This window comes from Ahaetulla prasina, chromosome 2 (assembly GCF_028640845.1).
Source record: "Ahaetulla prasina isolate Xishuangbanna chromosome 2, ASM2864084v1, whole genome shotgun sequence".
NCBI lineage: Eukaryota > Metazoa > Chordata > Lepidosauria > Squamata > Colubridae > Ahaetulla > Ahaetulla prasina.
Window position 1 is genome coordinate 53,216,624 of NC_080540.1, and position 22,365 is coordinate 53,238,988.

A 22,365-nucleotide genomic window follows, 5' to 3' on the forward strand; every position below is an offset into this window, starting at 1 on the left:
GGAGGCAAGACATTCCACTGATTAATTGTTCCATTGATTAATTGTCCTGTCAGGAAATTTCTCCTTAGTGCTAGGTTGGTTTTCTGCTTGAGTATCCCTCAGTTAAGCTCTTCTGCTTCAGTTTATGAAGCTTAGAAACACACACACAAACACACACACACACACACACATGCACACAAATAGGCAACACTCCTGCTGAGTGCCAAAGAATATAGGAGAAAGAGAAATGCTCTCCTTGTCTCACCTTCCCTCTACAAGCAGTTAATTTATAGGTAGGATAATTTGAGGTAGGATAAAGCTCTTTTCATTGAATCTTTAGCCTGAAAACTAAAACAAAATGCTATTTGTTTATGTAGGCATATGACCAGTTTGAAAATATTTTAGATTTTTTTAATTTTCCAGGAATTAGGAAAAGGAATTAGATTTTCACCCTCTCCCGCTTTCTGCATTTTAATGTATCAATGCAAGGGAGACTCTGCTTATTGTTATTTAACAAAAATGAAAATCATCTACTCTTTTCCAAGAAAGATATTTTTAAAATATTTGTAGGTTCTTAGCATTTTTTTGCTGCTCACGTTTGAAGAGAGAGGCAGAGTGGAAATTTGTTTTCTCTAATCCTGTCAAAACCACCCAGAGATTAGTTATTGGTTTCTTGTCTTTTGCCAGGAAATGCACTTTCATTGCAGACAGCAAGACACCATGCACTACAAGATCAGTCACAATAATGAATGTATTATCTTTATTGCCTGAAATCACATTTTAGAAGTTTTAAAAGATATTTCACAATAATACTGTACAATGGAAAAGCTTCCAAACAGGAATATCACATTTGAGAAGCAATCTTCAGAAAATAATATAATTGAGATGGGTAACCTTTGACCTCCTTGCTCCTCCCAGCCATCCCACACCATATCACCAAAGGTAGAGATCTTTGGAATAGAAGCTCAATTATTCCTGGAGCATCTCAGGTTGCCAGGTCTTACATACATAAACATGGATAGCAGTGGTTCCATAGGTTGTCATCTGGAAGATCCTCTCTTATTTCTGAGACTCACTCTAGATTAGGCGTGTCAAACTCAATCACATCATGGGCCAGATCGTGACGTATAGCGGTATTTTTTGCCTTTGCGGAGCAAGGGTGGACATGACTTGAGCATGATGTATCCGCCCTGCGGGCCACCAGTTTGACAGACCTGTTCTAGATGGTCTTCAGAGTTCCTAGGAAAAAAAGACATTGAACTTGCAAAATAACAATTCTATATATAAGATTCATGGTGGCGCAGTGTTTAGAATGTAATATTGCAGGCCAAGTGTGCCAGCTGCCAGCAGTTCAATCCTGACTGGTTAAGGTTGGCTCAGCATTCCATCCTTCCAAGATCAGTAAAATGAGGACCCAGACTGTTGGGGATAATATGCTGACTCTGTAAACCACTTAGAGTGGACTGTAAAAGCACTATGAAGTGATAAGTCGAAGTACTATTGCTATTGCTATATAATTACCTATTGAGGTTCTATTTAGAAATCAGCATGCATATCTTTAAACTTCAGATACTGTATCATCTTCCTGGAAATGCCTTATGATTTATAACCAACTTCTAAAATAAATTCTCTCTGTGTGTGTAAGGGAGGGAGGGAGGGAGAGAGAGAGAGAGAGTATCCCTAGCACCATTAATAAGAACATTACTGTTGGTTAGGATCTCCTGACTAAAATGTACAAATGAAGTCTACGTTCACACAGCCTTCTTGAACAACCTTCCACCAGAGAGCCACAACTTCAATACTTCGTGCCTTGAAGAAAGCCATGAAGTCTTGTTTTTTCACAGAAATTAGGCTGAGCCATTAGAGGAATCAGCAGTAAGATTCTATGAAGTGGAATTGTATCACTGTAGGAATTTCATTTTAATTGCTATTTTTATAGTTTTTATCCTATATTAGCTGCCCAGGGACATATACAGATGGGTGACTATGAAGGTTTAAATGATAAATAAATAATAAATAATAAATAAACAACTAGGCCTGTGATGACAAACCTGTGATGGAGGTGGCACACAGAGCTGCTCTTCTGGTTTCTGTCACACGCATTCACACTGGCCACCTGGTTTTTGGGTTGCTGGTACATCGGCATGCATGAAGACCAGCTGGCCAGTGCGTATTCACATGCCGGAAACCCGAAGACCGGCTGTGCACATGTGTGGTGCATGTGCATGCCGGCCAGCTGGTCTTTGGGTGCGCACGAGCGTTCCAGTTTGGGCACTTGGTGTCAAAAAGGTTTGCCATCAGTGAACTAGGCTAAAATGAAGTTGGGTAATTAATACCCTGTTTCCCCAAAAATAAGACATCCCCTGATAATAAGCCCAATCAGGCTTTTGAGTGTAATAAGTGCAATAAGGCCAAGCAGTTATTTCAGGGTTCAAAAAAATATAAGACAGGGTCCTATTTTCGTGGAAACACGGTAGCTTACATGCTATGAATGCCAGCCATTGTTTAGTATACTGTATGAGCCAAAACTTCAGTATAATTATTTGTTTAGACACACAATCATATGGTGTCCCAGTATAAGAATTATATTTTGTTATCCTAGGTTAGCATTTGTATGAAGCTATCCCAACAGGCACACCAAAATCAAATGTACGGTAGTTAAACCAAAAAAATAATTATGATTATAGTTCTGTCTGCTAACTTTAGGGGAAAATTTATTCAGTGGAATTTACTTTTGAGTAAACTATGCAAAACATTGCACTATTTATATTTGAAAATCAGTATTCAGTACTTATATTTGCAATGTGCTTTCTGCTGTTGTCTGAATTTTGGATTGTTTTTCCTGCCTGCTGTGGATTACATCATAGCGCCTAGTATATATTCATATATAAGTGTGAGAAAGAATGATACGAACGCTTATATGCACAGTCACTTAACATGTAAATACAAGTTGAATATGCAGGCACAGACACAAATACATTCATCCCAAGTGGGATTTGCAAAATGTCTTACAAATATGTACTTGTCCATGAATAATAAAGACTGATTTTTATGTCATTGCTTCCCTCTAGTGGAAAATCATTAAAGTGGGACTGTGTTCATAGGCTTTTCCTGAAATGATTGTTAATACCATGAATCCTGCAATAATAGGGACTACAGTATATGGAAAATCATCAATGGCTCACTTAGAAGCTGCAAAGGAAACTAGTGGGACTTATAACAAAGCATCGGTCTGCCTTTTTATCCATTCCAGTCCTCTTTCTTTTTTTTGAAGCTCCACCGAGGCCTCCAGTCTCTTAATTATTTTAGTTTAATGAGTTCCCTCAAGCCTGTGGATATTCCCTGTTGGTCCCATGCATTGGATCAGCATTCTCAAATTGAGTTTCTTATTAGTTTACATAAAAAGCAGTGAACCCCAAGCATTTATTCACCTCCTTTCTGTCATTGGCCTGAAATCACGAGTAAGCAAGGCAGGGTACTGCAGATTCATTCACTTCTAAATATAACCTAGCAATTCTGCAATTTTTTTTGTCTTTTAATGACCCCAAAATCCCTTGAATCGGGGTGGACTTGGGTCGACTAATGGACCTGAGTGTTTACTGGCCGGATGCCCTTCCTGTCACCAATGCAGAGTTTGCAGCTGATATTTACTTATTGTGCCCAGAGAAAGAAATATCTGCTGCTACCTAGGATTGAACTCACAGCCTCCTGATTGTGAGGCGAGAGCTCCACCTCTAGGCTACTGCACCACTCCACCTAGCAATTCTGCAATGATATGTGAAAATAATTACGCTGTGAATATGGGACGCTGACGTAGTTGGGATTGGGACTCACACCAGAATTTTTCTTTTTCTATTTTGCTTCTCTTTTTTCTTTTTCTTTTTTTGAGGGGGGATATTATGTCTCATAATTAGTCATGTTTTTTCTAAAGAAACATCATAGACAAACTTATTTATGAATGACTTTAGGACTTAAATATAAAAATCTTGTTGACTTCTGGAAATTACAATCACTGTAAGATATACTATGAAGTCCTCATCCACCTGTCTACTCTGCCTGTTAGTCTGAAATGTATATACAGATAAATTTTAGGATACTTGCTTTCTGCCTAATCCTGATAAAACAGTTCACAACAAAAGAAAACATGGTTTTGTTATATCATTGTGTTTTCCCTACAAAAATATATACTCGGTACAATATATTCTACTAACACAAGTGTTTTATCTTAAGCTTCTAATTTAGTACATTACTATGCCTTATAATAGGGGTCTCAAACTCGCAGTCCATGGGCCAGATACGTCACACGTTGACCACTCCCACCCTCGGTTTAGTGAAGCGGAAAACAGTTGCAATACATCACATAACAACAACGTGTCATTGCAAGTTTGACACTCCTGACCTAGAACAACTAGATTCATGCTACTTATTTTTTCTCTATATACAATACACATGCAACTGTTTCTTGATAACTTAAGGGGAGGAACAGAATTTCATTGTCTCTCACTTAAGCAAAATCACATGCAAAACAATCCAAATTTTAAAGAAAATGGCCTTAACCCATATATAATAACTTGCTTGTCTAAAGGTTTCTAGAATTATTCCTGTTTCCATCATCTCATACATTGCGCGCAAAGTGTGCGCGCGATGAGAACTGGCGGTAAAACTGCTTAGAACCCACCATTGATAAGTATAAATGAACTGTAGTAAATGCAATATACGAGATTGTAATATTTGAAATGTCTTTAATTGCAAAAATGGAACTCAGCTAAAACATTTGAAATTATATTATATTGTGAAGATTAACTTAGTTTAAAAAGCAATGGAAAAATTGGGTTTACTTAAAAAAAATAATGGGAATTAAGAAACAGAAATGAATGTTTTTAATGTTATATATTTAAATGAATTGTAGTAAGGTATTTGATTGTAGTATTTGGATAAGATGATAAAGGAAGAAATGGAAAAGAGGGAAGTAACTGGATTATATATGTAAAATAGTATGAATATTAATTTTTGTGATTGAAATAATGGAATTTAGAGAAAATGCTTGAAACTATATTATGTTGTGAAAAGGGAGTAATGAGAAAATATTTGAATAGGATGATTTAGAGTTAGGGTTAAATATTAGAAAAATGACTGATTTGAAATGAAAGTGTTTTGACTTGGAGGAAGCAATGAGAGGAGGGAGAAAAAGAGAAAAATTGATTAATGATTAGAGATTAGTTATATAACAGAAATAAGGAAAAGAAAATAAAAATTAGAGAGAAAGAATATTATGGCGAAAAGTGAAATATATAAATTGTGTTGGGAGATAACTAAAAGCTGTACAAATTTGTGACTCGGCCAATACTTTGTTCAGAAAAAAATGCATTGTTTGTTTGTGTATGTTTGTTAAAATGTTCCAAGGTGTTATTTTTCCAGAAAATATATACTAGACATATATATTTAAAGATACATATTTAGATATATGTTGTTTAAACAAAAGTAAAAATAGGATTTAGGACATTTTATTACCAGATAAAAGCCTTCAGCTTTCTTATCTGGAGGAATAGGATAACAAAGCTTATCACAGTAGTAAGCAGGAAATCCATATCATCCCAGTCTAGATAATTTAGACATAAAAATAGCTTGTTTTATATAAAGAATACTTGTACAGAATTTCACTGTCAGATTATAGTGCAGCCACAACAGTATCTTTCAGGATAGTCCAGGGCATAGACTTTGTTCTCTGTTCCATAGATATAATAAATATATGACTTTGCAGCATATTGATAATGGACTTCAGTCACAGGAACTAGCTCTATGGTCTGTCGCTGAGAGAAGAAAAGAAAATATCATTGTCATCAGATATAATAGAGTTCTCACGCTGAGGTCTGCACTCTGCTATCTACTGGAAATTCTATTTCTTGTTTTATTAAAATATATGCATTCTTTGGGCATGCACAATTAGCATCTCATGAATATTATTTTAGCTGAGCTTTCTGACACAGTAATGTGGACTCTAGAATTGTGTGCATGCTTTAAACAATGAAATCTACTGTGTGACACAAAAGAACCCAGAAATAATAATGTTTTGTGTTTTCTCTCTCTTTCTCTGTCTTATTTTCCATATACATACATACATACATACATACATATATACATACATATATATACATGTGGATTGTGAAATTATTACCATTACATTTAATATACTGGGTATAAATGTATATTTATATTATCATTATTATTATTATTATTTATTAGATTTTTATACCGCCCTTCTCCCGAAGGACTCAGGGTGGTGTACAGCCAAAATAAAAACAGTAACAAAATACAATTAAAATAAACAATTAAAAAACTTATTATAAAATTGGCCAAAATTTAAAACATTAAAATTTAAAACCCATTAAAATACATCCCAAAAATTTAAAATTTAAAATTTAAGCCAACCCCACGCGAATAAATAAATACGTCTTCAGCTCGCGGCGAAAGGTCCGAAGGTCAGGCAATTGGCGCAAGCCAGGGGGAAGTTCGTTCCAGAGAGTAGGGGCCCCCACAGAGAAGGTTCTTCCCCTGGGGGCTGCCAGCCGACATTGCTTGGCGGAGGGCACCCTGAGAAGTCCCTCTCTGTGTGAGCATACGGGTTGGTGGGAGGCATGAGGTAACAGCAGGCGGTCCCATAAGTACCCAGGCCCGATATTGTATGAATATCTTGTATGCATACAATATCAAGGTCTTTCTATTAAGGGATTTGGCAAAGTATACCCATGTCTACTAAATGTGCCATTTGCAAGATAAAAAGAAAACTAAAAGTGGATTTGTGGACTCTGATTTCTAAAGCCATCATATAAAAGCTTTTAAAATGCAAATCAAAATCTATAAAATGCATATCAAATGTTTTAGTTTCCTGGGTTATTGAAGCACAGGTCAAAACTACAAATGTTTAATAACTGTCCCTTTAAACTGAGAATATTATTGAATGTGTTCCATACATGAATTTGACACCGCTTCCACATTAATTTAAAATACCCCATAAAAGTATTGATTGTGTGACTGATATAGAAAATTGGTCGAGTCCCTCAGCAAATTAACAGCTATTACAATCAAGATGTCTATCCCGCCCCCCCCCCCAAAATTGCTTTATTTGGCTGGATGCTATATGTGATGGACAATATTATCCACATTGCATACTTTGTACTAATACAAAATATATTTTTATGAGTTCAGCATGAGGATTTCCATTTTTCTACCATACGACGTGACCTTGTGCATGAAACAAACATGCCTTACAGAAGGCAGATATTTTGCAATGTACTTGTGTCTTACCTAATTGTCTTATTCACAGGGATAAAAGAAGCAAGAAGGATAGATATAAATAAATAGCTGAACAATTTACTGCCATTGTTTAAGTGCCTAACCATTATGACTGCCTGATTTTCCTAATGCCACCCTTAAATGCCAGAAGTTCTGGAACAGGGAAAAATGTAGCTCTCTCCCAAGCTACTGACATCTTTATCATTCCACAATTCAGACAAATTCAACCATAGCTTCCACACAGCTTCAACCTACCACATAGTTATTCACATCCCAGTATCTCTGAACCTATGAAAGATTTATTTATTTTATTTACGCATTGATTAAATTTTGATACTGCCCATTTACCCTACAAGGTGACCCTGGTTGAATTAGAAGTTATAAAATAAGTAAAAAATATAATTAAAACTGCACAGATTAAAGTATGATTAAAAACAGTACTAAAATTGGAACTAAGGGAACTAAGAGATGGATGAGACTGGATGAGGTCTTCTTACCCCATCAGTTACTTCCAGTGGTGAGCAGCCTTAGGCCAACCAGCAAGCCAGCTTTTAACACCCTTCTGAAAGGCCAAAAGGGAGGAGACAATTCTCACATCTGGCAGTAGGATGTTTCACAGGGATGGGGCCATAGCAGAAAAAGATCTTTTTTTTTAAAATTTGCATTTATATCCCGCCCTTCTCTGAAGACTCAGGGCGGCTTACACTATGTCAGGCAATAGTCTTCATCCATTTGTATACTATATACAAAGTCAACTTATTACCCCTCAACAATTTGGGTCCTCATTTTACCTACCTTATAAAGGATGGAAGGCTGAGTCAACCTTGGGCCTGGTGGGACTTGAACCTGCAATATTGCATGCAGTTGCTGTTAATAACAGGTTGCATTAGCCTGTTGAGCCACCTTAGCAGATGGGATCCATAGCAGGCCTCTTTCACTTGCGTGAGTGGGGTGAATGTGTCCCATTATGGAAAGACAGCTCCTCAGATACCCTGGACCCATGCTGTGAAGGGCTTTATAGTTAACAATGAACATCTTGAATTGTACCCAGAAGCAAACTGTAATGCAACTCACAGAGTAACAGTGATGTGTGTAGTCTTAGGACCTCCCAGAACTATGCATTCTAGCTGCAACTTCTAAATACTCTTCAGGTATCACACTCCCCATGTAGAGATCAATGCCACCCCTTTTCTCTGGTCAGAGGTTGGTACAAGACAGATTTCAGACAGGATGACTTCACTGTCCTTACCCAACTGAGTCTCAGTTATATATGGGGCATCGATGAATGAACTCTTATTATACGTAGTTATAGAGTTGATCTGCAACATTTTGAAGCAAGGAATTCTGACAATCTGATGACCTACACCCCAGAAAGGAGTTACCTTCTCAGAAGTGGAGATAAGTGGATTTCCATTCACATTGAACAATTTACCTATTAGTCCCCAGTTCACTTTCCTTGCTGAGTGCTACTAGGATAGAGTTGCTATGCTACCTTGGTTGCATGTTAATGTATCTCCCATCCAATGACCATAATGCTACTGACTTATAATGCAAGTGTGTTCAGGTTCACCTCTTCAACCACAACAGCCTCTCTTATAGGAGCTGGGCACAATAAGTCTTGGCTCTCCCAGGTAGTTTTAATATTGTGTCCTGCTCATTTTCTGCTCTTCCTCCAGTTCCAACCTCTCTGTCCAGCTTCCATGGTCTTCTAGTCCATCTTTGATGGGGAGAGGGCAGTAATGTGCCTTTAATTCTATGACCTATCCACTTTCCCATCTGTCTACAAGCAGCACTAATATTCTCCAATACTCATTCTAAACTTTCTTGTATTAGAAGCAGAACTATTTAAACCTGGACTTCATGTTCAGAAAAAAAAAGGCAAGGGATATTTACAAGAGAGAACGGCAAGGGTTGAGAGAGATGGGGAAATCAAGAGTACATATTCCCTTTGGTTCAATTTTCTGCTTAGAAAACACTTTATTTGGGGTTTTTTTCCCACCTTTATATACATCCCCAAAGACAGAGAAAATAGATTTCTTAAGAGGAAGAGTACTTCTCACTTGAAAAGGCTGGTGTCAGAGACACTTTTAAAGCTGCTTGCTTTTATTTATTCTTTCCTTGACATGAGCAAACCCTTTCCATTAAGTGAAAAACAAGCTCAGCAAAAGCAAAGTGAAGGAATAAAAATGATTCAGTATGCTCATAATTTCAGAGATATTCTGCTAGTACCATCAGTGCTAGCTGATGTCATCCATAGTAGATTCTTTCTACCCCGAGTCCAAGCAACTTTAAAGAAAACACAAAAAGCATTTCCAAGCTGTGGGAGTCCTTTGAAGCAGGGGCCTTCAAACTTGGCAACTTTGTGGACTTCAGTTCCCAGTTTTCCTCACACTGGCTGGGGAATTCTGGGAGTTGAAGTCTACAAGTTGTCAAGTTTGAAGATCCCTGCTTTAAAGATAAAACAGATCCTTTGGCTGTATATCCTGAAGAAAGATTACAGAGTTTTACAGAGGTTTCTTCCCAAATAAGGATGACAAGAGTGGAGTTTTTGAAATTGCTTAACACAGTGTAAGCTGCCCTGAGTCTTCGGAGAAGGGCGGGATATAAATTCAAATATAAATAAATAAATAAATAATTCAAATTTTTCCTCAAATACATCTTATTTGCATTGGCACCAATGGAAGTGTTCAAAAAAGGAAAGATAGTAGAAGGCAATAGTACAATGGAATCCCCACTCTTTGATACATGGGTCAATCTCATACAATCTTACAAATGGCTTCAGTTGTGTTACCACAACCACTGTCTGGCTTTATTGGCACTTCAACCTGAAGATGCCATAGTTATAGAAGCAGAACAGAGAACACATATCCATATTCTAACTGCAGCTTCAAGATTGCCCTAAATAGTGAAAGCACAATTGTGGAATTTTGGCACAACTAATCTGGTCTTTGCCAGTAGTATGGGATTTCTATAGCCTCCTTTTTCTGGTATATTACCAGAGCAGAAGTAACAATAGCAATAATGTATTCTGTCTGCATTAAGAAAGAAAAGTTATTTTCCTTTTATATATATATATATATACATATATATATATATTTCCACTTCCAGCATGAATTGCTTCATATCAGCTAAAATTTAATATGATTAGAATGAAACTATGGAGTCATAAGGAAGCAATAGGAATTTCAGCAGCATCAATATTTGTTACATTGTCATGTGTTATGATCTTTCAGCCCTTCACCACAGTCCTTAAAGGTAAAGTAGAACTTAACATCATCAAGAACAAAAAAAACAAACAAACCAACAACTATAAGATCCTGGGATGAGAAATCTATACAATCTTTGGTTTTTGGGTTGTTGGATCAGAGCTTTCTAAGGAAAATTGAGTAATCTTGTGGTCTATAGAAAAGTCTTTCCATTGAACTGCCAACCATAATTTTTTTCACATGGATTTGCAATTGGATCATAAGTCTAAATGAAAAAGAAATTTGGCATATACATGGGATAATAGAGAGAGAAAAGCCACTCAATATTCTAACTTTTAGGATGATATTATTATTATTATTATTATTATTATTATTATTATTATTATTATTATTATTATTATTATTATTATTATTATTATTATTATTGACATATAAAGGGAAAAAACCCTACACATACAGTAAAAATATACTTTTTGCTCTTTATATAGTTATCTTAAGAAACATTCCTAATGTTAAAGACACAATAAATATCAACACCAAAAATTATCCATATGATAAGTAAAGGTAAAACTAAAAGAATCCCTGAAGATGGTGCTCATTTCTATTTTTAGGCCATTGAACTACTGCTGTCTGAAGATGTTTTTGCAGTCATGTGGCCAGCATGACATCAAAGCTCAGTGCAGAGCATGCAGCAAAACATGATACATTGTTACCTTCCCACCAAAGTGGCACCTATTTATCTATTCACATTTGCATGCTTTCAAACTGGTAGATTGGATGGAGCTGGGGAGAATACCAGGCGCTCACCCCATTGTGCAGTATTCAGGTCTTGAACCTGGGCTGTTGGCTTTCCAGCTGGCAAGTCCAGTGTCTTATCCACTGAACCATCACACCGCCCCTCATATGCTAAGTATAAATACCTATATGTAATTCATCCAATCATTGACTGTAATCTGGATCATGTGCCAACTCCTCATTTTCAGAGCACAAAGATTTTTCAAAACTATATAATGAACTCATAGCCTAATCCATTTCTTAAAAGCAGGAGAGTGACTTTCTTTCCAGTCACATAGGAGTATCCTGTTTGCTTTTCCTCAAAGTCTCTCTAATCTTTAGTACCTCCATCAATCCTCCTCTTGAAAAAGGGACAATAAATTGAAAAGGCTCCCTACTTATCACATCCTTTAACCATTATATTCACATGGAGGCTTTGATAGGTTTCTAAACATTTAACAATCATTGATAGCTGCAGCAAATATCTTGATGCTCACTCATGTCTCCTCCTGAGTAAATATGAAGACTGGCCTGTGTGAAAGACAGAATCAAGAAAAGTGGAACTGCATAAATTGTGGCTAGGGATTACAGGAGCAATGTGTGAATATACTAGGCTTTGTTTGAACTAGTAAATGACTTCTATTTGTGTTTTAATATGTAAGGAACTTCTTTTCACATCTAAACTGCTACAGCACAAATAAAAATAAAATCTTCTTCAGCTGCAGATTTATTTCTGGTGTTCTTATTGACACATCCATGCAAGTTTTTAGAAATTGTTCAAAAATAGTTAGTCAAAGAAATTGGTCCTGGTTGTGCTGTGTTTAAATTGCAGTATTGCAGGCAAACTCTGCCCACAGAGTTTGGGATGGGATTCAAAGTTGACTCATCCTTCCATTCTTTTGAAGTTGATAAAATGAGGACCCAGATTTTGGGGTCAATATGCAAACAATGCTTACATTTTAAACTGCCCATAGAGTGCTATAAAGCACTATGAGGTAGTATAAAACCCTAAATGCTATTGTTAATTGAAAAGCATGGGATTAAGAAAAGAAATCCATTCATTATATTTTTCCGTAACTTTCTATCCTTGCAGAAGCGCACCAGCATGCCTACCATCCCTGTCCTATTATTCCCATTTATTTGTACTCATTTCATGTGCTCATGTCCATGTTTATACTTATACCTGTTATCTCGTACGTTTGACTAAATAAACAAATAAACAAATAAACCCATCCTCACTTCCACCATGTCCATATGCTGTTCCCTTTTTATAGTATCCTTTTTGATCTCTTCTCAACTATGACTGCTCCAGTCTTCCTTTTCCTCTTACTATTCACTCTTCCTTCATATATTTGTTTTGCAATTTGATCTTCATTCATTTTCTCTCTATGGCCAAATACCTCAACATCGTTCTTTCCTAGCAGTCTCACTCTTGTATATTCAGTGGTCATACATATATAATGCACATTTTTCAACTTCCCCGTTCTCTCTTCTAGAAATTAAACCTGCTTAGCTACTGAGTCAAGGGATGCGGTGGCTCAGGGGCTAGGACGTTGAGCTTGTCGATCGAAAGGTTGGCAGCTCAGTGGTTTGAATCCCTAGTGCTGCCGTGTAATGGGGTGAGCTCCCGTTACTTGTCCCAGCTTCTGCCAACCTAGCAGTTTTGAAAGCATGTAAAAATGCAAGTAGAAAAAATAGAGACCACTTTGGTGGGAAGGTAACAGTGTTCTGTGCGCCTTTGGCATTCAGTCATGCTGGCCACATGACCATGGAGATGTCTTCGGACTGGCTCTTCGGCTTTGAAACGGAGATGAGCACCGCCCCCTAGAGTCGGCAATGACTAGGACACATGTGCGAGGAGAACCTTTACCTTTACCTTTACCTTACCTTAGCTAATGAGTCAGAATAAGGTCAACCAAGTGTCATCGTCTCCTGAGACTATAGAATATAATTATAGAGAAATTACAGGAAATTTGGTTTTGATATAATGTTAGAGCAATGGGAAAATATGTGGACTAATTCAAGTTGAATTATAAGCTTAAGGAGAATTTCTATAAAATGATATAACAGCAATATTTAACTCCAGATAAATTTTCAAAGATATATAAAGGTGTTTTGAACGTTTGTTGCAATGCAAGCATAAGAAGGGTACTTTTTTTATAACTTGTGGTGGACATGTGATAAGGCAATGAAATATTGGAAACAGATTCATGATTTAAATCAGGAGATTTAAAAATGGATTTACAATGGAAACCAGAAAGTTTTCTTCTAGGACTATTAAATAAAAAATGGGGCGGGGGATGGAACTTCATGCTATACATGTTGATAGCTGTAAGAATTCTATATTCCCAGACATGAAAAGAAGCGATAACTCCCATAATGGAGAAAAGGATTGAAAAGATGGCAGAGATGGCAAAGCTGGCTGCATTAATTAAGGACAAGGATGTAAATAGTTTTGGGGTTACAGGTAGTGGTGGGATTCAGCCAGTTCGCACCTATTCGGGAGAACCGGTTGTTAATTTTCTAAGCAGTTTGGAGAACCGGTTGTTGGAAGAAATCTTATTTTATTTTTTTCCACTTTACAGAGCTAATCCTGTAAGGAAGGCAGGAAGGAAACATTCTGGTGTTATTCTGGCCTAATCTTTATTGCCCTACTTACAGAAACTGCCTCTCTGGTTAACCCTTATTACATTGTAACAGCTAAGACGAAGCGCCCATCGACATGAATGTTGTTGAATTGGTCATGCCCACACAGTCACATGATCATTGAGCTACGCCTACCCAGCTGATCATTAGGGCAGAGAACCAGTTGTTAAATTATTTGAATCCCATCACTGGTTACAGGTAGTCCTCAATTTACAATTACAATTAATCCCCAAATTTCCATTGCTAAGCAAGACAGTTGTTAAGTGGGTTTTGCCCCATTTTACACCCAATCTTGCCTTCGGTGTTAAGTGAATCACTGCAGTCTTTAAGTTAGTACTATGATTATTAAGTTAATCTGGCTTCCCCATTGACTGTGCTTGTCCAAAGGTCGCAAAAGGCGATCACATGACCTTGGGACACTGCAACCATGATAAACACATGCCAGTTCCCAAGAATCTGAATTTTGATTACATGGTCATGGTGCATGATTACATTACATGCTGCAAAGGTCATAAGTGTGAAAAATAATCAAAAGTCTCTTTTTTCCTTTTTATTTCAGAAAGTCACTAAATGAATGGTTGTAAGTGAAGGACTACCTGTACTTGAAAGCTGCTTTTGGACCTCTGCATGAAAGAGGGGGGGAAGAAATTTTGGTTTTGGGTTTTGCCAATTAAATGGATGACTGCAATAGAAATGGCTAGCAGTTACTCTTCAGTATAACTAAAAAGTTGATACCATAACTTTATTATGTATCTTACTGCACAGGAAAAAAAGTTGGAAGTTACTACTTTTTGCTTCTTTTTAAAATTTCTTTTTCCTTTTCCCTTCACTTTATCCTCTTCCCTTCCCCTTTTCCATTGTTTTTATTTCTACTTGTATTTTACGTTAAGAAAACAAACTTTTAGTAAGATATATTTTAAAAAAGAGATAATGCAATAGAGAAATTAAAAACAGCAGGCAGGGTAATTAGGATAATGCAGAGCTCACAAGGGGACAAAGTACCAATCACATTCATTCAGTCCAACTGCCTCTGTTGCTGCGGGTATACAATGAAGAGACCTGTGTGCACACTACATTAGGCTCAGAGGAAGAGATATAAAGGCAATAGTAACATAATAATTACAAAAAAATATATGCAAATCCTACCACAAAATAAATGCAACTATGTACCCTCTCTGTGCCAGAAAAAATAAATTTCTTGAACTGTAATATGTGACTAATTCTTTAACCGATTAGATTTCTAAAATAACTCCATCTAATTTAATATACATTCACCACATTTCTGATTTTATTCCAAATTAATTCTGAATCTTCTGAGTCATCTCTTCATGTAGCAGAAGGTATAGTGTTCGTGTTCAGATTCCTGGATTCCTTTTCTCCACATTTCTGAGTTCTCAACGTATATCTTAGTTAATGTACATTAAAGTATTGAGCAACTATGATATAATGGATTATACACTAACATAATATGGATGATGACCACATTCTATGCAGTTGTGTGAAAGAGAGATGTTTAAAAACAAAGTGTATATTTTTAAACAACTGTTCAATTAAAATGTTTGGCAAGAAGGGTTTTTTTTAAGAGCAACATTGAGGGTGAATCCCTTATGAGGTAGAAAGAGCTCTCTGATTGTGTAGTCACTCTGCCATCTGGTGCATAAATGAAACACTGCAACATGTACAATTCTCTTGATCTGGTTTCTCCTGCTAAATTTCCAACTCCATCTGATTTTGTATCCATTTAATCTAATGTATCAATCTATGATGAAAATATGGCCTATTCCAAAGGATTTATGGAAGATTAATGCCCACCTTCCAACATTATCTTTATTTCTAAGGATCGCTCTGGCCTTCAGAATGGCTATGCCTCCTTACTGTACGTCTTGCAAAGTCTGAGGATGCCTTTTCATAGGAAAAAGTTTGATGTGTTGCATAAACAAGCCAATTGTGTCTTATTCATGAAGTCATTGTTAATGTCACCTGTTTTAGTGAGATGTGTGTGCCAAAATTCAGCAGGTTTCCAGCCTCAATCATTGTGTGAGGGGTTTTAAGTGAGTAGATTTTAAGTATCTTCCATTTTAGCTATTACAGCATTTGATGATTGCAATAATGATTCCAACTTATATTTCATTTGAACCATTCTTGCAATTGATTAATGTTTATTGGTATTATTTTTACTATGTTTTTTTATACATATAAACCACCTATATTTCTTCCAGATTAAAATGGGAGAAAATATTTATAATCTTCCACAGAAACCAGACTGGGGAAATATTTCTCTTGGAAAAATATGCAGATAGAAAAAGGTTATGTTCCCCATCTGCCAACACCACTTCTTAAATTAGCTACTTATAAGTAAAACAAACATTAAGATCTTTCAATTTGCATGGTCCTCAGCTCCTACAATAACCAATTCTTAGGAATTGTGCATTTCTTCCTTATAAACACACAGCAGATACAGTGAAGTACCGTGTTTTCCCGAAAATATGACCTACCCGAAAGTAAGTCTTAGCTTGATTTTTATATGTGCACCAGTGGTGGGTTTCAAACTTTTTTACTACCAGTTCTGTGGGTGTGGCTTGGTGGGCATGGCAGGCTAAGGATACTGTAAAATCTCCATTCCCACCCCTCTCCAGGGGAAGGATACTGTAAAATCTCCATTCCCTCCCCAATCCAGGGGAAGGTTACTGCAAAATCCCCATTTCCTCCTGGTCAGCTGGGACTCGGGTGGCAGAGGATAGGTGGAGCAAGGCCAGTCAGAGGTGGTATGCTTTTTATAATTTTGTAAACAATAAACTTAAAGAAACAAGATCCATTCCACCACTAAAAGAACCTAACGGCAAAGAATGTATTGACGAAATAGTTAAAGTAAACCTCTTTAACACATTCTTTGGCTCAGTCTTTGTAAACAGTGATGGCTTATATCCAACATTCCTTAATCATACCAAAAATGTTAACAACGACTTAACACATATAGATTCCACAGAAGATAACAACAACCTAACACATATAGACTTCACAGAAGATAATGTTGAAAAAGCCCTTCGCAACCTAAAACCATCATTATCTATCGGACGAGATGGACTATGTGCATACTTTTTTAAAAAACTTTCAATTAATATAGCTGAACCCCTAAGCATAATTTTTAATAAAGCCTTCAAAACTTGTTCCCTTCCAAAACTCTGGTCTCTAGCCACAGTCATCCCTATCTTCAAAAAAGGAGATCCAAGCTTTGTTGAAAATTACAGACCTATCTCTCTATGTTGTGTCTCATGCAAAGTAATGGAATCCATCATTAACCAATTAACCCCCACCCTGTCAAAGATCTTGGAGTTCTCATACCAAATGACCTTAATGCCAAAGCCCACTGCAACTACATAGCAAAAAAGGCCCTAAGAGTTTTAAACCTAATTTTACGCAGCTTCTTTTCAAAAAACTCTACACTACTAACTAGAGCATACAAAACATTTGCCAGACCTATTCTTGAATACAGCTCATCCGTCTGGAACCCATACCACATTTCTGACATAAACACAATAGAACGAGTCCAGAAATATTTTACTAGAAGAGTTCTTCACTCTTCCGAAAACAACAAAATACCTTATACCGACAGACTTGAAATCCTGGGATTAAAAAACTTACAACTCCGTCGACTTCGACATGGCCTGTGTTTAACACACAAAATCATCTATTGCAATATCCTTCCTATAAAAGACTACTTCAGCTGCAATCGCAATATTACAAGAGCAAAAAATAGATTCAAGCTAAATGTCAACCGCTTCAAACTCGATAGCAGAAAATATGACTTCTGTAACAGAGTTGTTAATGCTTGGAACTCATTACCTGACTCCATAGTCTCTACTCAAAATCCCAAAATCTTCAACCAAAAGCTGTCTACTATTGACCTCACCCCATTCCTGAGAGGACTATAAGGGGCGTGCATAAGAGCACAAATGTGCCTACCGTTCCTGTCCTATTGTTCCCTTCATTATATCCAATTAATATAGTTGATGCATAATTTTAAATATATATATATATATATATATATATATATATATATATATATATATATAAATATATATATATATATATATATTCTTCAAGATACGCTGTTTTATCTATGACATTTGTTTGTGTATACTGTTGTGACAAAAAAAAAAATTACTGGTTATCTGAACTACTCAAAATTTCCACTACCGGTTCTCCAGAACTGGTCAGAACCTGCTGAAACCCACCTCTGATGTGCACCCAATATAAGCCCTACCCCCCCCAAAAGAAAGCCCTAATTAAGACCCCTCCACTCCAGGGTGCCCAGGTAAAAATTAAGCCAGGGTGGGTATGGGTGTGGAGCTGCTCTACTAATTACCTTCGGACAGTTGCAGCCAGGCCTCGCACACCCAGACACCTGCCTTGCCAGCCCATTTCTTCTTCAGCCAGCAAGGCTTTCCTGAAGGCCTCTGCAGCTGATAAGAGAGCTCTTGATTGATCCAGAGGTCTGTTATCAGCTGCAGAGGCCTTCAGGATATATATATTCGGATCCTGTATATATATAATAAAGGATCTTCTTTCAGGGAAACACGGTATCACAAACAATTATGTTTACTTGCTTGTTGTTTCTAACACTAACATAGTGTTGTGATATCTTATATGTAATAAATTTAAAGTTTGGATAGAATTCACATTTTAAAGGGCCTACTTTGATATACCTGCCGTAGGATGCGAGATGTGCTGGTGAGCAGGCCATGATGTTCTGCAATGGCTCTTTGCGAAGCGAGTGAGATCTCCGCATTAGGGAAATCAACAAGAGGATATACCTGAAACATTAAAAAAAAAAACCTTCAACAACTACCATATATGTTCTATTCCTCTGAGTTATTGCTGTTTCTTTTTTAAGTTTGCCTTCTCTCCTTTCTGATCATGTCCACTCATCCATTATTTTTATTAGCACACCAGGCCCATGAGTTGAAGTAATGGCATTACTTCAGGCATTGTGCATAACACATTGTCAAGCCTGATGAAATCAGAACAAACATGGTATTATTACAATTTCTTTCTCCTGTCCCTGTTACCAGGATGATTGCTCAATCCCTAAAGCTATAAGAAGCAGAATATTAGGAGCTGCAGAGCTTAAGTGAGTCTCCCTACTCCAACTGCTTAAAATGAGAATTATCTCAAGATAAGTAATATACATATGATGAATGTGAAATGGGAGGACATGACATATTTATTTTGTAATTCTGGAATTGTTAACCGTAATAAGAAAAAATTCAGAGTCATCATCTGTTCTTCTTGAGGCACCAATGTAGAAATTGTAAACGCATCATGTTTCTGGTGCTTATGCCTTAATATATCGTATCATCAAAATGTGTTTGAATATTAGTAGTTCGGGTTGGTAGCTAGCAGAGGTAGGTTTCAGCAGGTTCTGACCAGTTCTGGAGAACCGGTAGTGGAAATTCTGACTGACCCCACCCCCATCTATTCTCTGCCTCCAGATTCCCAGCTGATCAGGAGGAAATGGGGATTTTGCACTCCTTCCTCTGGAGTGGGGTGGGAATGGAGATTTTACAGTATCCTTCCCATGCCATGCCCACCAACCCACACCCACAGAACCAATAGTAAAAAATTTTGAAACCCACCAATGGTAGCTAGGCTGTTGGTTTGAGCTCCGAGCTTGGCAATTTGGTTGCAAATGTTTCGTCACCATTCGAGAAAACATCCTCAGTGTATTTTGAATTCACTGACAATGTCTCCTCGAATGGTGATGAAACATTTGCAACCAACTTGCCAAGCTCGGAGCTCAAACCAACAGCCTAAATATAATACCATCATTACATTTTTTTAAAGATTTAGCTTTATTGACAAATAGAACAGGTGTATCAATTTAACAAAATAAAAAAAAATATTGTGCAAATGTTTATGAGATGCCAAGCTACAGGAGTGGCATGATTACCATCTGCAGACCAAGACCAAATACATTAAATACTAATCAAAGACTTATAAAGATAGTTGAATCTTGTAACCAAAAGCAGGAGCAAATAGCTCAAGTAGGCCATTTTCTCTGAAGCGTTCCCTTTTCCAGTAGATTGGATTATAGCTCCAGAAACTAAAGGTTTGGAAATACCATTCTATAATTAAATACCATTAATTAGCTGATATATGAATCCAATTTAAGTATATAATTGAAATCTCAATGAAAGCCCAATATATCAGTGCTAGATAAAGTTACATGAGATAATAAATGAATTATAATATTAAATCATGTTGTTCTTTCTAGTTGCCTTTTTTTGATGATGATGATGATGGCGATGATAATGATGATGATGATGAAAGAGACAATAAGGATCTGGAGGCATCATTTGCAGATCCCAGGAACTTTGCCTTAAGGAAGTATTATTGTACTTACCAGAGTATTTTCATCTTTAAGTACATTTTCCCCCATAGCTTTACTGAGCAGATCTCTTGGAAAGCTTAGTTGGTGTTCAGAAATGAATTCATATACATTGTTTTTCCTGGAAGATAAAAAAGGATTTTTTAAAAAAAAAATTTTTTGTTTACATTTATACCCCGCCCTTCTCCAAAGACTCAGGGCGGCTTACAGTGTATAAGGCAATAGTCTCATTCTATTTGTATATTTTTACAAAGTCAACTTATTGCCCCCCCAACAATCTGGGTCCTCATTTTACCTACCTTATAAAGGATGGAAGGCTGAGTCAACCTTGGGCCGGGCTCGAACCTGCAGTAATTGCAGGCTACTGTGTTCTTAATAACAGGCTTTGAGAAGGAGAAGGAGTGGGGGGAGAGGGAGAGGGATTTAATATGGGGTTTCCCAAAATGTAAGGCAGGGATCTGCAACTTTAAACATTCGAAGAGTCATTTGGACCCGTTTCCCACAGAAAAGAAAACACCAGGAGCCACAAAACCCTTCCCATGCCTGAGTATTTCTTAAGGAGCCGCATAACTAGCATATGTAGTTGAATTAAATGTTCTATTTTCTCCTGAAACTTTTCTTTTCTTGGATTTATCTATGGTTGGCCTACCAGGGGTTGAAAAACTCAATAAATCGCGTGCCAGCAGGTATCACACATTGGCGGTTGTGATACATATTTTGAGCGACAGGGAGCCACAGCAGAGGGGTGAAAGAGCCACATGAGGCTCCAGAGCCGCAGGTTGCTGACCCCTGCTGTAAGGTGTATCAGAGGAAGATGAAGAACTTTGTAGTTACATTATCACAATAAATCCATCTTTCCCAAATGTCAATTGTATTGTTTTCATTGTTCATTTGTGTTTGTGCTGGATTTTTAGGGGCGGTCTACCTTAAGAAGACAGTAAAGGAAAGTGTGATGGCAAAAGTTTAGGAATCCCTGATGCAAAATCATACCGTGGTAATGCACAACACTCCACTTGGTTTATTAGAATTTTTTTTATTGGCCAAGTGTGATTGGACACACAAGGATGGATGTATTAATACAGGAGTGTCAAACTTGCGACCCTCAGGTCGGATGTGTCATGCACTTGCCATGCCCACCACCATTTTAGTGAAGAAGGAAAAAGTCACAATACGTTATGTGATGACAATGTGACACCACAAGTTTGACACCCCGGTATTAATAGTTTGCTGTGCATTGGATAAATGGACAGGGAGGAAAGTAATCAGTTTATGAAAGACAATTTAAGAGGAGAGTAGCACAGTAATGAAAGGAGAGGTCAGCTAAGATAAAGTTAGTTCATAATGAAAGCCCACTGTCAAAACAAGGTTCAGAGGAACTAAAAAGGATGAACATAGTTTTAAAAGTGAAAGAAAGAGTAATTCAAAGGCCAAGTTCTTTGTTCTTTCTTTCTTTCTTTCTTTCTTTCTTTCTTTCTTTCTTTCTTTCTTTCTTTCTTTCTTTCTTTCTTTCTTTCTTTCTTTCTTTATTTATTTATTTATTTATTTATTTATTTATCAACAAGAACAAGGAAATAAGTAACAGAGTAGACACAGACATGGACACATGAAAAAATTGGCACAAAAAAAGGATATAACATAGTCATAAACACATAGAATGATTACATATAATTGGGAACAGTAGGACAGGGATGCTAGTCACAGTGGAGCGCTTATGCAAGCCCCCTTAGGGACCTCTTAAGAAACATGAAAGCTCCACAGTAGACAGTTTAAGGTAAAAGGTATGGGGATTAGAGATGCTGACAACGGGATCAGGTAGAGTGTTCCAGACATTTACTACTCTATTGCAGAAGTCATATTTCCTACAATTAAGATTAGAGCTAATTACATTAAGTCTAAATCTATTAATAGCCCTTGTATTATTATGGCTGAAATTAAAGTACTCATTTACAGGTAGAACGTTTTTGTATCAATGTCCTTGGTGCAAGTACTTTTGTTTTCTGATCAATAAGGTTCTTTTTCTGTTAGAAATAAGATTGAAGGAGTGTTTGGAAAGTATGCCGAATTTACAAATGAAAGATG

At 36.9% G+C, this 22,365-nt stretch overlaps 1 protein-coding gene across 3 annotated transcripts in view; it reads right to left on the reverse strand.

The window, feature by feature from the left end:
* Positions 1-816: 816 nt before the first annotated feature.
* LOC131192162 (protein SSUH2 homolog) overlaps positions 817-22,365 on the reverse strand; it is a 65,143-nt gene continuing 43,594 nt past the window's right edge. Inside the window, exons 10-13 of one of the 3 annotated variants that reach the window (XM_058171044.1) lie at positions 20,302-20,407; positions 18,605-18,712; positions 13,140-13,190; positions 5,689-5,789 (exon numbers count right to left, since the gene is read on the reverse strand). In XM_058171044.1, coding sequence (XP_058027027.1) covers positions 13,164-13,190; positions 18,605-18,712; positions 20,302-20,407 — 241 coding nt within the window. In that variant the 3' untranslated portion in view covers positions 5,689-5,789; positions 13,140-13,163. Of the gene's footprint in view, positions 5,790-13,139; positions 13,191-18,604; positions 18,713-20,301; positions 20,408-22,365 lie in introns of all 3 variants that reach the window. The other 2 variants (XM_058171042.1, XM_058171043.1) reach the window with 2 other exon arrangements.